This window comes from Silurus meridionalis, chromosome 8 (assembly GCF_014805685.1).
Source record: "Silurus meridionalis isolate SWU-2019-XX chromosome 8, ASM1480568v1, whole genome shotgun sequence".
Taxonomy (NCBI): domain Eukaryota; kingdom Metazoa; phylum Chordata; class Actinopteri; order Siluriformes; family Siluridae; genus Silurus; species Silurus meridionalis.
Genome location: NC_060891.1, coordinates 18,767,975 through 18,794,396, shown reverse-complemented (window position 1 = coordinate 18,794,396; position 26,422 = coordinate 18,767,975). Strand labels below are relative to the sequence as shown.

Below are 26,422 nucleotides of genomic sequence, written 5' to 3'. Positions count from 1 at the left end.
TGTTTGCTGAAATGTGAGGGGTGTACTCACTTTTGAGATATCTATCTATCTATCTATCTATCTATCTATCTCTCTCTCTCTCTCTCTCTCTCTCTCTCTCTCACACACGTGTGTGTGTGTGTGTGTGTGTGTAAAAACAGTGCAGTCACAACGTGTGCGTCAATGCATTTAATGCATATTGTCTCAGCAAGTTACAGTCTGAATTCAGTCCACTGTATACCGCATATATAACATCTAATATTTACTGATAAATAACCATTGCGTTGGACAGTGAAGCACATATTACACTTACACTGACTGAAATTCATATACACGTTAATAATGTAAGTATGCTATAAACAGCGACTGTATGGTAGGTTTTATTTGTATGTGCAACATTTTATACGGCATCAGTGACAGTACAGCCTAGCACGTTAGCCAAGATTACGTCAGCTCCATTCCAAACACCTCTCAGCTCCCTCTCTAGGTGCACTATAAAGTGTATTACAACAGTCCGCTACAATCACTATAGCGCACACTACATAGCTATAACAAACTCATTTGAGACACAACCCAAAACTGCTAACTCACTCTTCGTTCTCGGTAAAAACCAGAGAGAGTGAAAATCATTCGTTTAAATCTCTAGACACACTTAACAACAGCGCGGTTAAAACATATATTAACGTCTCTTGATCATTTGTTACCCAGAATGTAATTAATAGAACAGAAATCATTACCGCTTAAGGATATTGAAGTACTTCCTGGATCGCTCCCGCGAAAGAGTTGAAAGGCGGGCGTCATAAAAAAAACACGGTTCTGATTGGTCGTTCTTGTTGGAATTGAGTAAAGTCGTATTTGATTGGTTAGAAACACTACTCTGTCATAACGCTGAGAAAAATGGGCGGTGCTGAGAATCCTCCCATGAGAGGTAATTGCAGGTAAAGTCAGCATGATTTGAATTTATTTGTAAAATTATAATATATGCATTACGTTCCTAAATATAGATATACACAATACTTTTTTACTTTGCTTCTCTGTAATTAAGGAAATATTAGAAATCAGAAAATAGTAAATAATAAAAAATGATTTACGGATTTTAATTATACAATCCGGCCATAATGAATAATCATGGACTAATATTCGACTTGAGAAGATAATGTTATTTCTGAGGATTACAAAATCTTTTTTTATAAATTCCTTCTAATGAAATAATGTCATGTACTGTGCAATATGTGCCTGCGTATAGACATCATGTCAGGCTTTAGGCTCAATAAACGAAATCAATGCTAATGTCTAAAAATGCTTTGTATAGATAATGTGACTTAGTGATTTTAATACTGCTTGCATATCCCTGAGCAGGTTTTTATGAGCAGAAAAAATATATATATATATTTTTAAGGAAAAAAATAAATCTAGCAAATCAGCACCCTGAACTACATAAAGTTAAGGTTAATGACGTCACCATTTTTAAATGAACAGTTAAAAAGATGTTAGTAATTTTCTTTACAATATATTTGCCTTTATACATTACAGTAATATTTTTTCTTTGTTTCTCTATTTAGATATTTCGACTGAATTTCTCAGCCAACAGAAAACAGAATAAACTTAAAGACTACAACATGAGGGTTAAAGGTGAGGTTAATATCTAATGTCTGCTCTGTACGTTGATATTTATTTTGTAGAATTTCTGAATTATAATGAGGGTATATTTAAATAAACGATCTCCTGTCATTTTGATAATTGCCTTTATTTAAAACTAATAGTAATTTCAATTAAAACGATTTATATGAAAACACTCCCTCAGGCCTGCTAGTATACAGAAGACATTTGCTTCACATTTATTTTGTAATCTTCTAATGATTTTATCAGGCTGCTTGAGACATTTGAACGTATCATTTGTTTTAATCATAACACACAATGATCTGATGTTTACCCAAACATAACCCATGGCAGAAAATTTAGATAAAAATCTCCTATCTTATAATTGTTATTACCCCACTGATTCAACAACAGCATGAGATGCTTTAGGCTTGCCGTTCCTGAATGCAGACACGTCATGTCATGTGTGTGTGTGTGTGTGTGTGTGTGTGTGTGTGTGTGTGTGGTGATGTTCAGGACTGTCTGCTCTCGGTCTGAGCATAACAGATAAATATCTAGGATGTTAAGGCAGCATTAGTGCCGGTGGATATAAAAGGCTGAGGTCAGGCAGGACTGCGTCTGTTTCCTCTTTCAGGTATCAGAGAATCAGAGGTCGTGGAAGCGGTCTGTGTAATAGGCATAAAAGGATCAGTGTAGTGGGGTGGTTTAAAAAAAAAAAAAAAGATAAAATCAAAGCGTTGTAATGGCTCTAAAAGCAGGGATCAGAGGTGCTGGGTTTTGGGTGCAAGCTGGTCGAAGAAGCTGTGGTGGGTGTAAGGCTGCTGGGAAGTGGAGGAGGAGGAGGAAAGAGAGAGAAAAAAAGAGCGAGGCGACATGTAAACAGGCCAGTGGTACACACAGTGCCGTTAACCAGCTGTGAAGCCTGCACACAGTGGGAGATGAATTTGCAAAGGATGTTTCCCTGTGATATCCAAGAGACGCTCCACTGATCTCTGCTCCTCGGCTCTCGGCACACTATTGTAGTGCTAAACACTGCGCTTCTAATGGCACCCCTATACCTTACCGTCTGGGATGCAATTATATTCACTCCCACACTAGAGGTGTAAGGCTTCTGCTTTGTGCAATTTCAGTGTGTGTGTAAATGTGTGTGTGTTTTTAGGTTGCAAAAAATGCAATTCTACTCTACAGGGTATTTATGTTATTTATACTAGAAATAGTCTGGGTTTAATATTTAAAACAAATATTAATACACATAGTCCTTTGCCTTGTTTATAGAATCTAAATATTGTAGGATTGTTTTTCATGTATTTCATAATTTTCCCACTAGTTTACTGAAATATTGCATCTCTCTTGGCTGGTTTAATATGACATATTGTGTTTATTCTCTCACACCTTCTTAGTTTTATTTTAGTTTTTTTTTTTTTACTTTTACGTGTAACACCCCATAAACTATAAACCCTGGATTAGCAAAGATTCAGATTATTGGAGGGGGGGGTCCTCATTAACACACAAACACCCCATGAAATTTCATAGCAATAATTTACACCATAAAGTACAAGACGTGTGTTTGGCACAGCGTTTTAAATCATGGGTTGTTTTTTTTTCCCGTTTATTTTATTAGCATTTAATGAAGCTAATTAGATGCCAAGTAATTAAACGTAATTGTGCTCACAGTGGCCTCCTCCCTTGTTGTAAATTGCCTCAAAAAACATGTGTATTATGAAGAAATTTATTGGATTAATCGGGGATAGATTTTGGATGGTATTTCATCCTAAATGGGAGAAAGCTGAAACAAAGACTGCAGCACAGGCTCATTAATCTTTGTCAGAGGGAAGCTCCGGTGCCATTTGCATGAGTGAGGTGGCAGTGCTGCAGAACGGCCCCCAGATTTCTCCAAACTGTTAACGGTGCGTCAATCAGGTCTAACCTAGTAATACACTCTCTAAGGAGAGGAAAGGGCAGCCCTTCAATCGTGGCCCCGCAAGCAACCATTTCTGCTCAGCACTAATTACTCTGACATAAGGGAGTTTTCTAAGAGAATAATAGCAGTATGGTGCTTTTTATTATTTTTAGTTATTATTATTATTATTATTATTATTATTATTATTATTAATATTTTTAATAAGCACAAATAGACAGGTAGTCTAATATTCTCTATACATTCGGAATCTTTCTGACATTTTGTTATTATATGTTAGTTGATTTAGGTAGGTTTTTTTTATTTACTTTAAATAATTATCTAATTTATATATTTATTCACATGCATTTTTTGCTGTCCTATATATTATTGATCTATCTCCATATAGATAGATAGATAGATAGATAGATAGATAGATAGATAGATAGATAGATAGATAGATAGATAGATAGATAGATAGATTGGACAGCAATAAATGCATGTGAATAAATATAAAAATGTACAAATTAATATATATATACAGTATTCTCTTTAGATAAATTTATATATATATATATATATATATATATATATATATATATATATATATATATATATATATATATATATATATATATATATACACACAGATTACATTTATTTAACACACAAATTTAATTAATTTGAAAAATTCAGTTACTCTTGTGAAAAATTCTCTCCAGTCCTGTTAATGCAAGGTGAACTTTAACTATGCTTTTCTTTCTTTCTTAATTTATTTATTTTATGGTTCTAGTGTGTACTTGAGGTCATCACCGAGGCATTTGAACTGATAATTGGGTTCAGTCATGATGCAGCATGTGGTTAAAAAAAAAAAAAAAAAAAAAAAAAAGCAACATCTCTCCAAACACTGATGTCTTTGTTGAATTCCCACACTGAGTTCTAATTATCTCAACAGGAACTTAAAACAGAAAATCTGAAATCTGCAAAATAGGCACGCTGTTCTGTTCTGTGTGTGTTTGTGTATTGAGAGAGAGAGAGAGAGAGAGACGTGCAGGCAGGCGTGTGTTTCAGTGTCTGGGCTGCCACTACCTCTGCCGCCACGGCTCACGCTGGGTTTTTCTCTCCCCCATTCCTAATATCCTGGAGGCATTTTTCTCATTATCAAATATTGTTTGATGTCTTTGTTTCTTGATGATTAACCGTGGTCACCAAACACTGGTCTGGATTGTTTAAAATTTAATTTTCATCTCTGAAGTGTCCAGAGAGCGTCTGACTGGTGGGGATGCACATATTTTATGTATGCTATTTTTCACGCTGAAACGTCAAAAAAAAAGGGGATGTGATGAAAAAAAAAAAAAGGATGGTAATTTTCCAGGAGCATCATTAGAGTATTCGGAATGTAATTTATCATCATTTCGCTTGTCTTTTTAGGCTCAGTAAATGAATATACGGCTGCGTGGTGCTTCACATTAAAGACGGAAGCATGAATTACCTCAGCGCCTCCTCAGTGAGCGGATCAGATTTTACACGCACTTAAAGGATTTTTTTGTTGTTGTTGTTTAGTCTCACTTAGATTTTATGTAGCAATGAAAAAGATTGGATTCGCAATTATTATCCCAGCTGCATCCCAGGTTTTTTTTTTTTTTTTTGGAGTGCATATGCATGTAAACGTGATATTTTGAGAGGCTTGGAGGGAAGGATGGATGGCTCGGTTAAGTGATCCAAGATTCATGATATATTTATGACATTGTAAGCAAACAAATAGGGGAGAGACACTCTGCGGTAATGTCACCATGTCAAAGCCATCCTGAAGACGTGAAATATCTCCGTATCTCGGGGCTGAATAGCCCGCCATTGTATCTGCCTAATGACATTATCTAGTAAAATTTGGAGAGAAAGAGAAATGGCAGAAATGAACAGTACCATTGTCTGCCGTGTTATTTAAACAAATTGCGAGTGAAAAGGCAGCGAGGGAGAGAACGAGTGAGCGAGCGAGAGGGAGAGACGGCTTGGTAAATGAAAGGTTACGCTTTGCCCCGTGTGTTTGTATTGTCAATAACTGGAGAAGGCTGTCAAGAAAGTGGAGAGATAAAGGTCAATAACTCTGACAAATGTGTTTGTATTTGTACACTCCCGCTGATAGCAGCGCGTCGCTCAGGCCCGCGTTTCACACTCCGCAACAATAACACAAATATTTCTGCTAATAATAGAATAGTAATTATTTTAACCGAGCAACCTGTAGCTACAGCTCAAGCCAGCGAGCCCCGTGTCACTCAAAGTGTATCAGGGGAGGAAAAGAAAAACAGAAGTGCATCGGATATTTGTGTCGCTGAAGTGCAAACACGCTGCGATTACGTTTCCAGATTATTCTGTGTATTCTTCCTTTCTGGCTGAATAAATACGCCTCCTGGAGAATCAAGACAAATTTGGACCGGAGGTGAAAAAAGAAAAAAGAAGCACTTATGATAACAAATGCAGATTCCACATGTGCTTCAGGTTTTATGATTTTTACACACATCACTCAGAAGACATGTTCACTAGGTCTAGTGCTACCGCTATGCAGACATGCAGTCTTGGTTTCAAATCCAAAATCATGTTATTTGCCTTAGCATTAGTGCAGATGTATATGGAGAAGCGTTGTTTTTTTTTTTTTTCACGGTCAGGTTTTAATGACGGACGTCAGAGGAACGGCTCGGCACTGACGCCGTTTTAATTGCTGGATAAGGAGCCGTGTTTAGTGTATGTGCTCAGTTGCTATAGGGACCCAGGAGCTTTCTTGACAGGTTTATCTGGTGTGTTATGTAAAAGGAGGTGTTAACTCTTACGGTTAAGGCCTCGTGTGCGCAGAAACAATTTCGAAGCAAAACCAAGCGACGTGCGCTTATGCAAAATAAATGTGTTTGAACAAGCAGATCTATTCGATGTTTGCTTGTTGAATGTCTTTTCGATTTGTTTGATTTCATTCGTTTGCCATTTTATCAAGGCCGGCCTGAGATCACCGTCCGTGTTCCTGTTGCAAATATAATGTCTAATCAGTGTTTTAAGAGTATTTATTCTAAAGTTTAGGAAAAAAAAATATTCGGTCTAAAAGGTTTAGAGGGTTTATAGTAAGCTTTAGAGTCAATTGTTGTTGTTGTTTTTTTTTTTTTGAGTATTATTGTGTGGAAAACATGGTGCAGTTGGTTCAGGCTCTATTTTGAAAGTATTCATTGGGAAGTTTTTAAATGGTACCAATTTTAGTTTGTTGATGCACTTTATAATGAAGCCTTGTTTTATTACTGAAAACTCGAACTTTCTTTTATGCGACTTAAAGAAATCGAGTCAACCAGGCAAAAAAAAAAAAAAAAAAGGATAATCTAAAATATATTTGTTTCTGTACCGTTGTGAGCAAGTATATAAAGCCGAATGTGTTTTTAGTGGAAACATTAATTCCACAGGGAAAGCAGGATTTTTTTTTTCTACCTCTTCTTTTCCCTCTGCCGGCCGTATTACTTGCTGGTTTACATTTCATGTGATTATGTAAATGCAGAGCCGTTTCTGTGCATTATGGGCCGGCGCATTGTCAAGATCTTTTGCAAAGCAGTCAAGTAGCTATTTCTGTATTCTGTTATTATCTGAGAGTGCAACAAAGAAAGTCTTTTGTTTGCAGTTTTCGCTGCTCAGCTCCTCTTCCTCTCGTTCATGACTTGCTACTGTCCCCTAGTGGCAGTCGGCTCCTTTCCTTTCCTGGTGTAAGGTAGTGGAGAACACTTTTGCAGCTCAACTGCTTGTGTGTGTGTGTGTGTGTGTGTGTGTGTGTGTGTGTGTGTTGCTGTATGCCCTCCTTCCCCCGGTTATCAAACTCAAATATTTGAAGCACATATTTGTCGTATTGCATGTCAGAGGGCTCTAAAGGTCCAATTATGCGTGTGTGTGTCCACAGCAGTTTACTTTTCAATAGGCAGCTTAATCAGTGTCAACAAAAACAGGAACCCCGAAGCTTGCCATCCATTGTGGGGCTGTAACTTGTGTCAATAAGGTATTGTTTTCACCAAGTGACACATTGAAACCCAGGCGAGAATGTTATCAGACCTGTGGAATAGGGCGTGCTGATAATTGTGCTAAAATGCAAGTATGATTATTTGGACAAGCCCAGTGTAAATGCTGCAGGGGAGCAGCTCAGATATCCACCCACCATTCTGTAACATGCTTCCGGGAGACAGGAGTCAAGTTGAACTTGGCAAATTTGATCTCACTATGATGGGATTTGTATTTGAATATTCTGATTAAACAAGTATACAGCGTAAGCTTTTATTCAAAAATGAGAAAAAAACAAACGGATGGTGTTTGGACTGAACTGATCAAATTGATATGTGCTTGGCTGCACAGAATTTTGAAGCTCCCTCTAATAATGGAGAGTGCTAACCATCTCAGCTGACAGTTCACGGATGTGAAGTCAAGTCACTCATGTCAAATGACCAATTAAACGGGGTATAGACGATGGCACGCTGGCCTCTAGTGCCTAAAGCCTCATGGGAGAGAGATGAGATGAGAGTCGCCTTCATTCCTAAGCCATTTAAGATCCCCATCATTATTCATTACGGTGCTGCACCTTGAGCCAGTTAGAGATGTGTTTAATTGTATGTCATTTATTTCAAGGCAAATTATATAATTGAAAGGGGGGAAGTATGTAAAAAATTATTTTTAAAATGTAGTATGCAATTTATACATAAGTTTTTTTATTATCATAATAATGTATTTCATATATATATATATATATATATATATATATATATATATATATATATATATATATATATATATATATATATGTATGTATGTATGTATGTATTAAAAGAAGTACAATTATGTTTTATTAATTATAAAATAAATAATTTAAGTATATAATAATTATAGTAATTACTGCTATTATAAATGAATAATAATTGCAATTTTTTTTGTGAAAATGTTTTGTTTCATTGTAGGCATAACTGTGTTTCACACCTGTTCTTATGTCCAAAGAATAAATATATTTGCTTAGTCTTTAAGATCCAAATTAGCCGAGATTGATCAAACGTCATGCGGATTAACATCCCATTTCCACACACTAAGCTGACTTTTCTTTTTTTGTTTGTCGGATCGTTGGCTTTCAGCGTTCACCTCTGACCCCAGACGTGCTGTTTCAAACTGCAGAGAGCCTTCAGTGCTTCAGAAAGCCTGCGCAAATAAATCCCATCACTTCTTCTTGGCCTTGGTGTTTTTTTTTTCCTTTTCTGTTTTCTTTTTTGTCCATACGAAACAGATCCACGCTGCATTAAAACTAGCAGCATGACGTTTATTCTGAAAACGTTTTTCAAGATATATTTACATCTGTATTATTCAGGATTGACTTGTCATTGAGTAAGCACTCTTATCTAAATGTAGTTGTGGCATGTGTAAAACTCCGTGCTAGATGATGATTAATTACAGTGGTGTGAGTTGGGAAAAAGAAATCAAAACACAGTTCACAAGCTTCCTTCAGACCTGTGCCTCCTAGTTTACATGAACACACAGGTGCACATGTGACAGTGTGTATGTGTGTGTGTGTGTGTGTGTGTGTGTGTGTGGAAGAGACTTCCATTTCTTACACATAACTGCTTCATTGCTTGTAGAATTTCACTGAACATTCTGCAGCACTTGCAGTTTTTTTAGGGTCATATCAGTGGATAAATATTTTGACGAGGTAAATGGAAGCCAGATTTTAGACACGAACATCACACCGGGATCTCCGGGGCATTGCCGCACGCACTTATAACCGATTTTACGAAAATAAACGATTCGTTTCTACAAGGAGCTCTTTTCTTCAGTAAAATACATAGGTAAGTATATTGCATGCAAGTATAGGCACGTGAGGTCTCGCGGCTCTTCATTTACAACGCTTCTTACGGACCTTGTTAATTTTTACAGCCGAAGTTAATTTTCTATTTTGTTAGGGTGTGAATTTCAAGGTAAATTGATTCCGGAGGAAATATATATTGTAGAACATGCGAGATTTATAACTGCGCTAGTTATGGAAAAGTATAACTGGTCTCGGGGGAGGCCAAAACGACTCTTTACGGCTGGTGTGAGAGCGGCCTAGCTGATGATGAAGAAACCGGTCTGTTCATGTCTGTTGAATCCGAGTTGCCTCTTCATTCTGTTAAGCTTTCTCATTCTTTTTCCTCTTTCCTCATATTACTATCCTCCTCCTCCTATTACCCAGCTGACTAGACACTAGCCAAAAAAACTTATTTCAGTGCCCTACATTTAGTTTATTCAAAAGGAAAAGTATGACTTTTTGCTTTAAGAAGTTAATGTTGCAGCTATTTGAGTTATTATTAGGTTATTATAATAACATTATAAATACATTTTATAGACAGTGAAGTTAAAGGTACCACATGTCCTCTATTAGCATTATGACATATTGGAGCTAGCTCTTGTTAAGGGAAAGGCCAAAACTCATGACAATGGCCTCCTAAAAGGCATTTTATTGAATGCATCCCCAATACGTGATAATGTGACATTTTAAAAAATGGTTGACCTTTCCATCAGGATAGCACCTGCGTTTGCACCTGGTACTCTCGCTCGAACTCATTTATTCACAGAGACAAGAAATTTGTGAAAACGGAGCGAATTCCACACAAGCTTTATCCTCCTCCTATAGAGCTATATTTAGAGTTTATCAAATTGAGGTGATTTCTCATCTTGTTGGGTTTTTTGTTTGTTTGTTTTTTTCTCTAAAGATCATGCAGCCCTCTTAAGAAAGGATATAAAAATTAGTCATTTACAGTTTCTCTTTAAAGACATTTTTTTTACGTAAACACAAAGAGAGAAATGGAAAATGTGAGCATTTTACACAATAAAAAAAAAATCAGACAAAACAATCACTGACTGTATGGCAGATACTTCCTTTAGTTCAGTTTAAATTTATCTCCACAATGAGATTTATTGTTTTCGTTATATAAGGAAGTCACGTAACAAAGAAATAATAAATCTTCTGCAATTAATATTTTTCCCCCCACCGTAACTGAGCCAAATTAACGGAACAGAAATGCCCTTTTCCTCTTTATTTCATTAGCATTTTTTTGTTTCACTGTGCTAATTGAATAGCAGATTATAAACATGTGTACAGTCCTGATTCACAGTGATTTAATGACTTTGCTGGCAGTGGCCCATTCATCATATCTCCTAATGAGCCGAGAAACACTGACAAGTCAGTCAAGGCTCTGAGTGCAGCTCTGTCACTTTGCTTTAGCATATTGTGCTAACCAAGATCTCAGCTCAGATTGAAGAGGCCACATTTTTGCAGTGGGTTTGTTTTTCTTTGTGTGCGACTGTGAAATATGTGTATGTGTGTGTATACACACCGAGCCTGCAGTCCAGACGTAAACATGGCTGTTTTGGTGGGAGGCCTGGGCAACTTTTCTCCTTGTGAGACTTTGGTCTCAGTTACAGCAAAATAGTGAGTGCGACAGTCTATCTTTTAACATAATGTATCTCAACACCTAATTTGGAAACATCTGAACATAGAAGTCATTGTGACTATTTTGGTTCACTCCTTTTGAGAAATGAGATACAAAAAAAATGTAAGTGAGAAAGAAAATGTATTAAGGTTCCTGGTGGATAATGATAAAGATTTGTGCTTTTGTGTGTCTATTTTACACACCTTGTTTTTTAATGCTATAAAAAATTAAACATTTTAATGAAAACTTGCTGGCTTACATAAAAATGTAATATCGTACTCACAATTTGATTTGTTTGCCATGAATGCTTAACCATCTAGATGAACATGAGCATAGAAAACAGTACACATTATATATATATATATATATATATATATATATATATATATATATATATATATATATATATATATATATATATATATATATAATATATGATATGATATGCGTCACTTTTTTTTTTTTTTTTTTTTTTTAAATGCAAATATAATTTTAGAAATTCAAAACTGACAGGAAGTGGCTGATTAATGTAAAAAAAAAATGTGCACTACTTTTTGAACAAAAATGGTTTAAACATTGTTACATTTAAAAAAAAGAAATCATATAAAACCTTCTATAAATTCTTGATTTATTAACATATTTACACATTTTATAAATAAACAATATGCTTTACATGTCTTAGCTGAGACACACTGAGACAACAGGAATAACTTTTTAGCAGCAACACTATATCACGCATCACTAGAAAGGTTCACCAGCCTCTCATTCTGGCTTATCTGCATTTCTCTTGCCAGCTGCAGAGCCTAAATGAAATTTATTAGGCTTTGGAGTAACTAATCATCTCTGTGTGGTAATTACGGATTAGCCTCTCATCGGGGGATGCTGCCGCTAAAGGCTGACTGGGTATTGAGCTAGTCAAAGCTATAGTTTTGCCAAGCCACCATACACCGATGTACAGTTTCAGAAGGCTCAGCGGTGCTCCTGCGTCTCGCTTTGGACCGGAGCTGGCGTTTTCAGTGCAGCATTAATGATGTCGTCTTGAAATTCTGCAGACATGTCTGAGGGATTTATGAAAGAGAGGCTGGGTCCCTTTAGACAGTAGCAGAATGCGCCATCTCTGGAGCTGCTGTGCTGTCAGAGAGCCAGTGGAGTTGTGCTGTGAAAGAAAGTCTCGCTTGCCAACACATGTGCCAGGAAGTGAAGTAGAAGAAAATAGAAATAGCAGAAAGCTAAAGAAGAACAATGTCTTTCAGTTTTTTTGACGAGGAAACTTTAATGATGTGCTGCTATGAAAGCATCTGGTGATGAATACCCAATTCTCAAACATGCATGCATGGACATATGCAAACATATACACACGTCCTGTAGATTCAGAACCACCGGTGCATCTCTGTACTCTCTGTGGAGCAGAGCTTTCCCATAGCTCTCTTCTGACAGGAGCCCACAGTTGTAGAGTTTTCCTGGTGAAAGATGCGTTATTACTCTCCAATACTTACATGAAAACCGGCAGAGATTTTCACTGTCAAGAGTTTCAGGGTCTTAGAAATCCCTCTTGTCTGATTTCTATATAAATAAAACGCAAAACCAGATGCCAGAATCTGCACATTAAAAGGCACCATTTTGCTCAAAGATTTTTCACTTTAAGGGATTTCAACACATACTAATGATTTTACTGTAAATGATTATTCTAAATAAATGAATAAATAAAAAAAAATAAAAAAACAGTATCAGTGACACTAAGTACAATGAGGTAATCCATTATGTGTCAATTTAACTATCTTTTTTTTTTTTTTTTACAGTAGATAAAAATGTCCTTTTAATTTTTTTTCTTTTACAACCTGTAAAGATAACTGCCTGGTATAAGGTTTAATATGCAGCCATGTTGTCAGTATGATTTTATAATGTGTCATACAACGCAGTGGAATTTATTTTCCACACAGAAAATATAAAACACTAGTTTGAGACGCAGTATGACTAGAATGACAGTTTTACCAATTTGTCAATATGAAAATAACAGCCATCAGAGGATAATGGTGAAGGAGGCGATGTGCTTGCGTTCACGCGCAGGCCTTTTAAGAGCACTAGGGCTGGCCCTTCTCTGCACTAATGGAGCACAGGAAAATGGCCGTGTCACTCCTGTCAACGTACGCCGCTTTAAACCAAGACAGTGCTCGCTTTCCACTCAGGCCAATAATTCCGTGCCATTAAAAGTGTACGAAGGAGGGTCTTTGTAAGAATGACTTTACACGCTCTTCTACAGAGTGCCTGAATGCAATCCTCAGCCCACCCCCTTTTACCCCATCCCCTCCCCTCCCTTCTTAATTCCCCATCACTTTCTCACAGGAAACTTTTGGCATGGGTTGAAAGCATAACGACTGGTTGCTCTACTAAAGTGATCATAAAGTCAATCATGTGGCCAGAATTACTGAGCAATCTCAGTCAGGCGCTCCTGCTTTCACTGCCGTGTCAGAGGTGCTGCCTATATGTTGTGAGTGCACTTGAAAGGTAACTGGCTAAAACAGGAGCAGACTGCCTACAGAAGATCCTTGCATCTTTGACACTGTCGTAGCAGAGGAAGCAGCTGTCCCGCTATTACCCACATTTTAGGCATTTAGAGGTGAATTAATGATTCACCCAAACTGCAAAGAAAACAATGATATCATTCTGAAGTGCTGTTAGCCAGTGCCTGCTCTTGACATGATTGTTAGTGTAGGTGCTGATGTTTTACACATATGAACAAGGCTTATAGCATCTGTACATTCTATAGTATGTGTCACATCATGTGAAAATAAATACTGAAAGAAAATCTCATTGTATCCAGGGCTGCCGTGTATGTGGTCTGGAAATTATTATCTCACTAATAGGTTTTTACAAAATTCAAAATAGCTTTCTTATATTTATATATTATATATATATTTTTTCTTATATTTTGCCCTATACATAGTTTTTAGTAAATGTGTCTGTATAGTCCATTGAAATGTGCATTTCCTAATAGCGAATTGCTCTGTTGCAAGGTTTACCAGAGGCTTTCAAGGTTCCCCAGTGGGCCAACTGAACTGAAAGGTATCTACTATATGCTACTATTACCTTGCTCTATTTTATTACTAAAACGCCACGATTCATTTGTGATGCTGTCCATGAAAATTGCTGGATCTGAAAGTGTTTTGTCTTGTTATTGTATGTTGCTGTTTTATTGTATATGAAAACTGCACTGCATGTTATCTCTTCAGTCTCAGTTGGTCTATAGTGTGTGTTTCCTCTAATACACCAATGATTTGCCAGCTGACACAATTTTTATGAGTGAATGACAACATTTATACTTTCAACTGTTTATTTTAACGTTTAATGTTTTGGAATGGCTATGAGACAGTTTATAACTTACAGTTGCTACATTATTATCTTCTCTCTCTTTCTTTCTGCTGAAGTCAGAAAATTGAATTAAAATGTGCGCCAAAAGTAAGACTCTAGTGTGGCGGAAAACTAACTGACCGTTACAAACCACTCGAGTCTCGTTAAAAAATGATTATTCAATTATATATTTAATATACATCTGTTTGTTCATTTAGTATAAGTCCTGGGTTATTCCTGATATGTAAGTTGCTGTGAATGGGTTCTTATTGTAGAAATGATAATTAAATCTGTATTGGATGTGTGCATCAATAATTTTTAAATGAATATTGTTAAAATGCAAGCCCCTCTGTCAAATCTTTTCTGTTATATAAATTATAAAATAAATTCAACAATATAAAATTATACAATCAGGTAATCAACCCCTTATCACACTACTAGCAATTGATTTAGAAAAAGGGTCACAAATGCTGCTTAGATGGCTGTGATATCTAGGATCAGTGACTAAAGTGATATATGTATTTATATCTACTGAAAAGGCCATTGATAGAATTGGAAATCGTGGTTCAACTCGCATATTCAATGATGGAGAATGTTACTACATGATGCCATCAGATTGTCATCAAGAGGAATTTGTCCAGTGCTACCTAGAGAGGGATATTACAGTAAGATTTCAGTGCACATTTGAGCGTTCCCTGCTGTAGAAACCGCAGATGAGTCATTCTTCACCATGTTCTCAACTAGTCCACTATACCGAGGAGTTTCAATGTCTTTTTTATATACTGCAGATGGCATTTTGCTGGCAGGGATTGGGTTCATTTGTAGAGTATGTGCCAAGGTTTTTTGTAATAACAGTGTGCATTCAAAACCTTCCTAAGACTCTTTATGTTGACTTTTTCTTTACCTGTCACTCGTCGCTAGTTGACATTGTAGTAAGAGTAAATCTTCCCCCAGCTTTCTGAGATTTCACATGAATGTGGCAATAACAGTGAAATTCCATTTGAGATCTGTAAGACCTACTTCAGTGCTGCAGCAAAAAGCAGTATGATTTGAAATACATTTTAGGTATAGTGACTGTCTGTGTCAGCATGCGGGATTTGCATGTTCTGTATGTGTGGGTTTTCTCCGGTTTCCCTCCACCTCCCCAATGCTACTCTAAATTGCCGCAGGTGTGAACGAATGTGTGAATATGTGCGTGTGTGTGAAACTGTATGGTACCCTTAGATGAACTGGCATCCATTTCAGGGTGTGCCTCTGCCTCTGTTACTAAGATCCGTTGTGACCCGACCATGCTAAAGCAGTTACTGAAAAAAACAAAACAACTAGAGCATAAACAATTCATAAAAGTCTATATTCAGCCATGCCCTTTTAAGTTTTTTAAGGCCCAGACAAGGTTCTTTCCGATCCCTAAAAGTCGCAGTAATGTTTAAACCGTGTGTCGTCCCTTGTGCCTGTGCATAGTAGACAGTGCAATGTTCTTTTATGCATACAGATAAACATGGGCTTCTGGGCCTGTCAGTGCCTGCTGCAGGGGGCCCGCACTCCTCACACTTAAAACAATGTTGCTCTTCAATGTGTGTGTGAAGAGAGTGCGAGTCAGCAATGGGAAACACCTGTGGAGGGGTGAGGAGGCACACTGCCAAAGTTCCACAGAGCAATGATGCTGGCTGACCCAAACCCACTGGCCCATGAGGTGTGGAAAGAAGGAAGTGTGAGGAATTTGGTCACAGTTTTGTCTCATTTCTTGCACCATAAACATGGCAAAGGAGCCACTTGGCTACTTCATCAAGATTTGGGTTGCGCACCGTAAGGAATGTACAGAGCAATCTTTAAGAGTCGCATCTCTCCATTGTGTATGAGAGGTTTGCATGAGAGTGGAAATATTGAATATAACAATGACCACAGATTTAGTTGGATATTTTAAATATTGCATGTTTTTAGTGAAATGCCCTCATGTCGAGTTGATGTCTGAAAGAGAGCCGGGATGGCAAAAGGACATTTTGATTAAAAGCATTTGTGCCCTCAGCAGGCTCCCCCCCAGCATCAAAGCTTTGTTTGAAATGATTGTGGTGAAATGTGCTCAGACTTTTTTTTCTTCTTCTTCTTCTTCAATTGAAGTAATAATTATGGGCGTATTGTGTCATGTTTCTATATTTAGTGTTTACAGTAAATCCTCAAGCAAAAGCATGAATACTGCATTCACATCTTGTGCTTCAAACATACTTAAACATATAACCTATTACTGTGGGGAAAGCAGTGTATTATTATTATTAATATTAATGCAGGTTTATGTCTGGGTTCTGCAGTTTCCTCCCACCTTCCTAAAATCATGCTAGGACATAACATTTCCACTACATTTCCTCTACTCTTCATAGCACAATTATTTATGAGTGTGTGAATTAGTGTGTATCTGATAGAAACCTATTCGGGGTATATAAATTTTTTCCCCAGGATCGGCTCAAAATTAAACATGACCCTGACCATAAGGCAGATAATGACAGTGAATGAAGGATAATACAGTTTATTTCCGTTAAACCTTTTATGCATATACAAAGGTGTCAGCATCTATAGTTTAAGATTTCTAAACTGTTTTTCTCCTAATATCTATTATGTTTACCTGTGAATTCATAAGTCTTAAAATTTTAATCCATTAGACATCAATTTGGTGGAACTTGGAACGATTGATTGCTTGCTAGTGGTCAAAGTAGCTGCCTATTATTAGGTATATGTAAGAGCCGACTATCGTTTGATTGCTTTTTCTGGGGATGTACCATTTTAGAGGCTATTATCATATTTAGATATTCTGTAACAGAGCTTGATACATACATTTAAGCCAACAAACTGAAATACCAGACTGTATTACTGTATCATATAACATAAAAACACAATCCTTTGGGATCATTTCTGTTTTATTTTTTTTTTTATTATTGAAACCGAGAACCAGTTTTTTAACCAAAGGTAATTTAAGCCACATTGATCCTGCTGTGGATTTAGCTGTGTTGATAATCGCTGCTTCTGTTGTAAATACTGTTTGAGTACAGTAGACTACTCATATCTAATATTCTTCACTGTCATTAATGTTGAAACAGTGCTGAAGCCAGGTGTTAGAGTCTGCATAATAAATCCTGTATCAGTAAATCATGACAGTGAAAAATGTCCATTGCTTGACACCCCTGTAATTTGAAATCGTTTTCGATCAGACGGGTGCAGGAATTGTACCGCAACTTTTCTGACAGTGTAATAAGTGCCTTTTCTTAGCACTTTCTAGACCAACTCGCAAACGTGTCAGCGTATGTTTAAGTTAAGCCCACCCGCCTATGATTTCAGCTCAATTAACGAAATTAACTAAGATATGTTTTACTACGAGTTGTGTCAGAGTCTAAACCGGGGAGCATATCTCAAGGAAAAAAAAAGAAAAAATCAAAACCATTTGAGCCACACAAGCACAGGCAATAATTAACGACTGCATGTTTGTTATTAAGTTCCAGCCGCAGCGTCATTCACAGTGCTTCAAGCCTGTAATGGAGGTGAACTTTAAAAAGGTCTCTTTAATTGCAGACTGAGGCCCCTGATCAGATTATGTATTAGTCTGTATATTGGTCTCCTCATTATGATTAGAAAAGAGGAATGTGTCTCATGCCGTAATGCTGAAGTAATGAGTAAAGGTCATCGTAATGGGATTCAGCTTAGTGAGAACCCAGTCCGGTTCCTAATGAGAGGGACAGGCACTGCCTCACAAATATGTATCTCTAAAAAAAAAAAAGGTTTTAATTGCATCCTTTGTTATTTTCTCCTTCCCTCTTTTGTCATTCTCCCGGGGGAATAATCAGCAGCTTGTATGGTTCTAATATTTTAATGAAATGTTTCTTTTGTGTAAAGCATTGTTGCCTAATTGTCATCATGATCAGAGCTAAATATGAAATAGGCCTACGTGCTTATTTGAGCTCCACATCCTCACAACATCATTGCTCTGAAAACTACTTTCTGCATTAGTCTGGTGAAAAAGAAGAGTTAGGAACAATGGTAATAAACGTTTTACAAAAGGCATTCTGAGGTGACAGATAGTATCAAGAAAATAATTCAGTATGCACTGTATCTTGATTTTAAGAGATCTCTGCATAAACCTGAATGTGAAAGACTGCTAATAGCAAGTTATTGCCGTTAAATGTGGTTCTGCAAGCTATTAAATCATAAGGTGTACTTTCTGGTTTTATATTTGTCAAATAAATAATGACATAGTGCAAGATATCATGTGTCGTTGTTCATCTGAGGTTGTATTTATATATACACACGCACACACACACACACATGTGTATGTGTGTGTGTGTGTGTGTGTGTGTGTGTGCGTGCGTGCGTGTGTATATATTCATTTAAATGCAGGTAATAAGTTTTACACTGCAGATTTCAACGACAGCATAAACTTGCCAGTGCTGGCAAATGTCCACAGTACAAGCTGGATAATCCCCAGTGAGGTGTGTGTTACATGATTTTAATGCACTTCACATCAGGTGGCTCTTTGCCTCCATGTCGTTCATTCAAATTTTACAATTCACACCTAACAATGGATTATCCCTTACTTATTCTATATATTCAATATTTTATTCTATCACTATATCTTTTTTCTCTTTGTGAAGTTAAGACTAATATTAATTTATTACCAAGACATCAAATTCAAAGTTCTCTATGTCAGAAAACATAAAGTAATTAGTATAATTCTATCACAGCCCTGATATTAGATATACGGTTACATGAATAAGTACATACTTTTATTCATTTTTATATATAATTTTATTTTTAGACTATTAATCTTTAAACTTTAGAAACTTTCAACAAGTTGCTGCCAATGAGCTGTTGCTATTGAAAGGAAATAGTTTTTTTGTGATTTTGTGACTAATTTTAAAGTTGAATTTAATTAATTATTTGATCGATTCTTTTGGATCAAACTGATATTCAGTAGGTTTCACATCTTGCAGCCACAGAAGCACTTTGTCTGTACAACATGTACCATATAGGACATTTACTTATAGTTTAAATATATCAGGTTAAAACCTCATGGCTCAACATTTTCAAATCCCTCATATGTCACGTTGCCAAGTTTTGTTTTGTCTTTGTGCTTGTTTTGTCTCTTTACACCTAAAAAAAAAGGCAGCTTTAGTATTGTGTTTCTTGAAAGGAGCGAAATGTAAAAGCAGGGTTTAATGGCATAAATTAAGCCCCCAATATAATCGTTTCTCACCTGCTCTTCTCTTTATCCTCTCTCTCTCTCTCTCTCTCTCTCTCTCTCTCTCTCTCTCTCTCTCTCTCTCTCTCTTTCTCTTTCTCTCTCCACACTTCTTATGCTTTCTTGTGGTCCTTTAAAAGTAGTTTGGCTCTAGGGTTCTGTCACAGGGCACATGCGTTATATTCCACACAGTCAAAGGTGATGCTTTTTTCTGCACCCAGCCGTTTTTTGAAGACTCATTTTACAGCTTAATTTCCCATAACTGCCTGGCAACATCATCGCCGGTTAAGATGAAATAATGATAAATAATTTTAAACTGTCAGACTGAGCTGCAAAAAAGTAGTTTAAAGGCTCTTGCTTTGGCAGAGTGAAAAGGGGGGCAGCGGGAAGAGAATCGTTTAGCTCCAGCTCAATAAGGCTCAGTGCACTGCATTAAAGTGTGCTGGGTTTTAAAGGTGATAAAAGACCCAGGCAGAGAATATCACTCTGTAGATAAGAAAGTCGCCCTCCCTCCATCGGCTACATCCCTTTATTGCATCTGGCAGCAAATTAAGGCTGGTATGAGGAGGGAGAAAAAAACAAAACCTGAGGCAAGGCCTTCCTTCAGTGATTCGCTGGCTTCCTCGGCGCTGACATTTTTCTTGGATTTTAGATGTCCTCTGATGATGATGGTGATGATGACGATTAACTATAAAAAAGATATAGGCCAATAAAAATCCAAAAAGGCAGGTGTTCGGTGTGGAGACCTGGGGTTATGTTACGCGCGCTCCGGCCTCTTCTTTTCCTCTGCATTGATTTTTCTGGGTGATTACCTTCCTTATTTATGTGGAGTGGAGTGAATATGAATAATATGAAGGGTTAGTTTGTAGTATTAGTTTGTACAATTGTGTAGGTCAGTTCTGTATAGGGATGCCAGGATGAATGTATTGTGTACGTTTCAATTTTATAATATTATATTTAAGGCAGAAAAATCCATATTTTACAATTCCATGTGCTAAGGAGACTGCACACATGTACAGTATTAAACACTACTTTCTTAAATGATGCTTGTCACTTAGTGTATAGAAAAGTCTCTGATTAAAAAATAAACTTTCTTCAAATTTGTGTCAAATAAGGTGTCACTTTTATTACTATAGTTAGAATCTAATATATAAATATATTCATCGTTAAAATGATGTGTCTAAAATGTTTGTCAGCCATTGGGAATGAAATAAGACATTGTTTGCGGTCAAAATTGGAAGATTTTAGATGCTTAAAACATTCTAAACAAAGAAACATGTTCCAAATCTTGAAAATGTAATAATCATGGTGCTGCACTAGTTCCAGCCTTTATATAAATGAAAGCAAACATGTGATATTAAACATGTTAACTGCTTTGTATAAAAGGCCAAATCTTTCTCATGTCTAATATCTTATTTTAAACCATGTGTTCTAATACACAGTGACGCATCTGAGCACGAGGGGATTGTAATGCGAACTTGCGGCGTTCATGCCAGCATGTCAGTCATACAAAAATGAAATATGAGGAAACTTGTACATAATTAAAAGATTCTACTTTTCATTCAAATTTCACTCAATAGTATAATTAGTGCATAGAGGTATTCATTTGTTAATTGTTAATGTGGTTTTATACAATGCTATTGTTTGCACTAAACTAAACTGCATTCTGTTGCCGAGTACTTAAAAACTGGATTTCTCTATATCAATCTGATAAAATAGAAAATAAATGTGAAATTTACTAATATTTTAAGATGTTGGGGCCCCGCTGTATTTACAATATCAGATTTCTTTGTTGTGTTGCTTTAAAAAAATGTACAGATTTGTTTATTTCAGTTCATGATCACCAGTAGCACTATACTTATACAACCTAAACGTCACTCCTGGAATGCAACGCTGTTCACAGTATATTGCAGTACAGTATTGTATATAGTATGATATTGTCAGAATCTGGCTGTTTTTTTTAATGGTTTTGTTATAGTGTAATTAATGTTCCAAAAGAGGAATTTCACAGTTCTAGTCCTGTCACATGGAGAATAGGGAATTGATTGCCTAAGCATGAATGGACAGCTTAAGCATATCTGGGTATTATTCATGCTGTGGTAGTAGTTTTATTATGTTAAATAATAATATACTTAGTAACCCTGTCATTTCTACTGACTTTTTATACACTTACTTCTAATCGAACTGTTTTCAATGTGGTAATTACGCACATTACATCTGTTGGCACTAGACTGAAGCATGCATGTGTAAAGTGTGTATAATAAAGGAAGTGAGTGTTTAGGTATGCTGCAGTTCTGTATTTTTCTGATTTCTCCAGTGAATTTGGGGGCTGCTGGTGGTTTTGTGATGTGCCACACACTCTGTGATCCCCACTGGAGATACATATGCACACACACACACACACACATACACATACATGCAGCAAAGACAAAAACCTACAAATGCAACCAGGAAATAATCAGGGCAATGTTCAGAGAAGTGCAAATATTGTTTGAGCACTTGAAAAAAAAAACACAGAAAAAAACAACAACATCACACGCCAGACAACAAATTCTCCACCCCGGCAGCACCCTAACCTTACCCCCGAGTGCATTTGCATAAAACATTAAGCTGAACAAAATGATTACACCTGACAAGCCGGGTTGGAGGGAAAGCATTGCCGGTGGCAGCAAGTTATGCGCGAATCGTGCAATCGTTTCTTCATCGAAGAACTCTTTCAAGACCGGCTTTTTGAAGCGGTGTTATGGCGCGGGCGAGCGATTAATCTCGGGCTATTGTTTTTGTCTGGAAGCCCCTCTACCCCTCTGTGTCTCTCCTACAAATCCAATTAATCAGCCTTAAATCAGGTTACTCTGCACCTCGCTGATAGGGCATTGTGATGGATATGCCAAAATTGATCTGAGGCACTGTGTTTTTATGCGGCTGCGCTCTGTAAAATTGTGCCTCCGCTATTTTGTATTATGCTCCTAAATGTTTGTCTTGTAATGCAATTAAAGCACACACACGAACGCCTCCCCCACATCCCCTCGTCATTGTCTCCAGCATGCAGCACATTCACATGCAGTCATGTTCTGACAGTACCATTTAACCCGAGGTGAAATGAAATAATTCTGGGAGATATTAAAAGAATCAAAGCGCTAAGGTTGTCATGCTGGTTCATATTCGCAAAGATGAACATCAAAACATTAATGCGCTTTTTTTTTTTTATTATTATTATTATTCTTTTTCTTTCCACTTGAGTGACTGATGAAAATCCTGAATGTTTGAGCACTGGGATGAAGGATGACTCCTAGATAAAACTGAGAGAAAGAGATTATTTCACACTTTCATATTCTCTCCCGGATGGGGGAGGGTGGCGGGAGGTGGTAATATTTGCCAGAATCTTTGCAGACACAAACTTAAGGAATGAGTGGTGATAAGAGCTGACGGGGACAGAAGCAGGCGTGATTTTCAGTTTGACAGACGGCGTCAAAAACCCCTGTGACGCTGTCACACTGACAAACTTTTAAAAAGGGATGATGCGCAGGCATGCAGTTAGTGAAGTGTGCTGGAAGCCTTGCTTGCAGTCTTGGCCCTGCAGTTAGGGAGTGTAGACAGACTTAGCTAACACATTCCACAGTTTTTAGCATACTTACAGCAACAAACCTTTAAATACATATCAATATGCTACTCCTGATAGCTGTAATACCATTCAGTATATATCAAGTGTATGAAACAGAAAGCAGCTACTTTGATGCTTCGCTGTTCAGTCATTCCTTGAGCCATCTTAAGTAACCACTTTATCCTGGTCAGGGTTGTAAGCCTGGAACACACACTTAATTGGACAACATGCACATACTCACTCACATCTAAAAGCAATTTAAAATAGACATCAACACAATGTTTGTAGAACAAAACCAGAGACCCAGGAGAACACAGGAAGAGAACCTACACGGAAGCCCGATATAAACAGCTCGAACCAGGGACCATGGAGCTGTGAGATGTCTTTTAGCTGTAGTGAGTCAAAATGTATGTAGCAGTAATAAAAGGCTTCTAGACAGACGAAGGAGGAAGTGTATATAACCACAATGCTATGGTACAAACATATAATAATGGTCATTAACAGTAAAAGCCTGTTAGTCGAAGACATTTTCGGTTAGTGGAAATAAAACGGATATACTGAGACTATATACGATTTTCCCACTAGAAATAAAAGCAAAAATGATGATAAATAATTATTTAATAAAAAAAATAAAATTATCTGCTGTCATCTCTTCTTCGATCTTTTTTTTTTAGACATCGATGCACAGAATTATGGGATATGTGGCGCATGAAAAGGATGTATGCATACGAAAATCCCACAGCCCACACCTCAAAGGGCAGAGAATTCAATTCGGACATTATGCCTCAGCCATAATTATGGACACATTAATGTATGTATACTCCTTATCAAAGATTTATCCCTTTGAATGGCAGCACTGTATAAACGTGAGCACAATGTAGCATTATGTAGTTTGAGGAGCGACAATGCTGTGAATCTGTGCCTGCTTTTATGTTTATAGTATTTCAGTAGTTACTTTTACGATCGACGCAACACGTTTCTTGTATAAACACACACATCTTCATTGAATTTCTCTTTAAAAGTGTCGTGCACTCATCTATCTTTCAAAGTGATGCTTTAAAGATGCCTAAACTCTGTTTAGCTTTTACAGACACTTGTGTAATATTTGTGTGGCGGTCTGAGAAAAACCATCAGACATTGCTGTGGCTGAAGTTTGGCCAACAGCAAGCTTTTTTTTTTCTGTCTGGAACAAACTGATAAATTTTAATAAACCATAAATGTATTTTACTTGCATTTGATTTGCAGAGAGCATGTTGTTTAACAAACACTGTGGTAAAAAAAAAAGTTTTAAGTGTCATTTCCTAATACAGTAAATGTCAAAAGTGATGGATTAGTTGTCTGCCATAGCAGAGCAGGTATAAAACTAGTCAGTTCAGTTTGATATCATACATCAGCTGTTAAAAGTCTGAATGGAATCCTTAAATGTAATGTTCTCCCATTTCAGTTTTAAAGATTCTATGAGTTTACAAATGGTAAAACATTTTAGTGGTTGAGAACTTGATGACAAAAATATAAACAGACAGACAGACAGACAGACAGACAGACAGACAGATAGATAGATAGATAGATAGATAGATAGATAGATAGATAGATAGATAGACACCATGTAAAGAGTTTTTCAATGAACCTTTGCTCTCCTGCCTTCTGTAAAAACAGGCTCCAGTTTGCCTCTGTTAGAGAAATGTAATTTTTTTCATCAAACCCTTATTTTTACAACAAAACTTTCCTGACCTCATCAGGTCTACTTGGGACTAAAAACCAGTACTGAAAAAATGAAACAAAAAAATATGAAAAAGAAACAGCTGGCCTATTGTTTTTTGCATCTTGCCAGCTGTGTCTATTTTTATAACCCCTATTTTTTTTTATTCACCCATAGTACAGCTTGCTGTAAAAGCAAAGTAAAAGCACTTTTATCCTATTGCCTTTTGCTGGAGCACCAGGAAAAGGGGGGGTCGAAGCAAGAGAAGCTTGTAATCACCTAATCCAAACATACACTCACGGAATCTTCTTACACCTTGCGACAGTAATAGCGTTTGCAATCAGCACAGCTCCAAAACTGATTCGCTTTTGTCTCAATGCAAGCCGCTGTTGAAGAGTGATGTGTTTTGTCTTGTCGATCACACTTTATGAAAGGTTTAAAGTTTTGATGCTTAGTCAACAGGGAAAATAAATTCCCTGGCACCAGCTACATTGCTGCTTCATGTCAGCTAGCCTCTGATGGTCGAGCCGGTGACATCAGCACTCATCTGTAAAACTAATGGTTGCAATGGGGGACTCCCCCACCTCCTTCTCATTCTCCCCACCAACCAGCCCACATGTAAACGGACATTAAAATGAAACTTGAGCCTGGCCCTGGAATCTGTAAGGTGTACTTTTTTTTTCTCTGACGGTTTTTTTTTCTTTCTTTTGCTAGACACTGAAAAAAAAGTGTGTAGGTCAGGGAAAGGTGAGTGCAAGGGAGCAACAGCACCCTGGGTGAACCGACTTAGGAATCCGAGATTAAAAAACTCCAGAAGTGAAGTCCGAGATAATCGCAGGATCTGGAATTCACAATAACAAACTGGCCATATATCTACCTGTCTCCGGCCTTCCTCCGAGGGAGAGCCACAAGGTCACCGAAATGGCTGCATTCCATCAACAGCTCTTTCTTCTCCTGCTGGTCTGCTGTACCAATGAACTGTCTAGAAGGATTGAAAATGGAGTCCCAGCAGCAAATATTTGGCTATTTAACTCTTCCCTGACAGGAATGAACATTCTGTGGGTTTGCTCTTGTACTTGAGCAGTAAAACTAGAGTCTGAATGTGGCCCATGCCAGCTCGTCTTGCTCAAACTTATCATCCTGATGTCCTCTAGTTGGACAGCAGAAGTAGTACAGTTGGTAATGCGGCTATGATTTACACAGCACGGTGTTTTAGTTTCTCTCGCTTACTCTCTCTCTTTCTCTGCCTCTCTGGGGAAGTCTATTTGAAGAGGTGTAATACTATGATAACTGCGTGATTTACACGAAGCCATGTCCGGATCGCCACCCTGACAGCTTCATTGCATATTTTTGTTTGTTCAGATTATTTGCTTTAGCTCAAGTACTTGCATATATCCAGACCTCTGTCATCGCCTGCAGTTCTCTAGCTCTTCCAACTCGTCAGAGCCTACGGCATGATAGTTGTGTACAAAGCTTCCTGTCTCTTTCCGAGACATTTTAGACTTCAGTCGTCACACGAACTACTTTTTTTCATTATGTCTAATATGTGTAAATAGCTTTGAGCAAGAAACCCAGATGAGTGTGATTGTGTTCATCCGGTCCAGAGGGACACGTAGTC

At 37.2% G+C, this 26,422-nt stretch overlaps 1 protein-coding gene and 1 long non-coding RNA gene across 3 annotated transcripts in view; one reads left to right on the top strand and one right to left on the bottom strand.

The window, feature by feature from the left end:
* Window positions 1-833, bottom strand: part of cdin1 (CDAN1 interacting nuclease 1) — a 64,347-nt gene extending 63,514 nt beyond the window's left edge. Inside the window, exon 1 of one of the 2 annotated variants that reach the window (XM_046856391.1) lies at window positions 717-833. Coding sequence is in view for 1 of the 2 variants with exons in the window: in XM_046856390.1 (XP_046712346.1) it covers window positions 717-780 (64 nt within the window). In the remaining variant the exon portion in view is untranslated. The remainder of the gene's footprint in view (window positions 1-716) is intronic. The other variant, XM_046856390.1, reaches the window with a different exon arrangement.
* LOC124390450 lies at window positions 811-24,311 on the top strand. The gene is made up of 3 exons (XR_006926744.1): window positions 811-917; window positions 1,542-1,611; window positions 23,780-24,311. It is a non-coding gene; the product is annotated as an uncharacterized LOC124390450 (long non-coding RNA).
* Window positions 24,312-26,422: the final 2,111 nt, after the last annotated feature.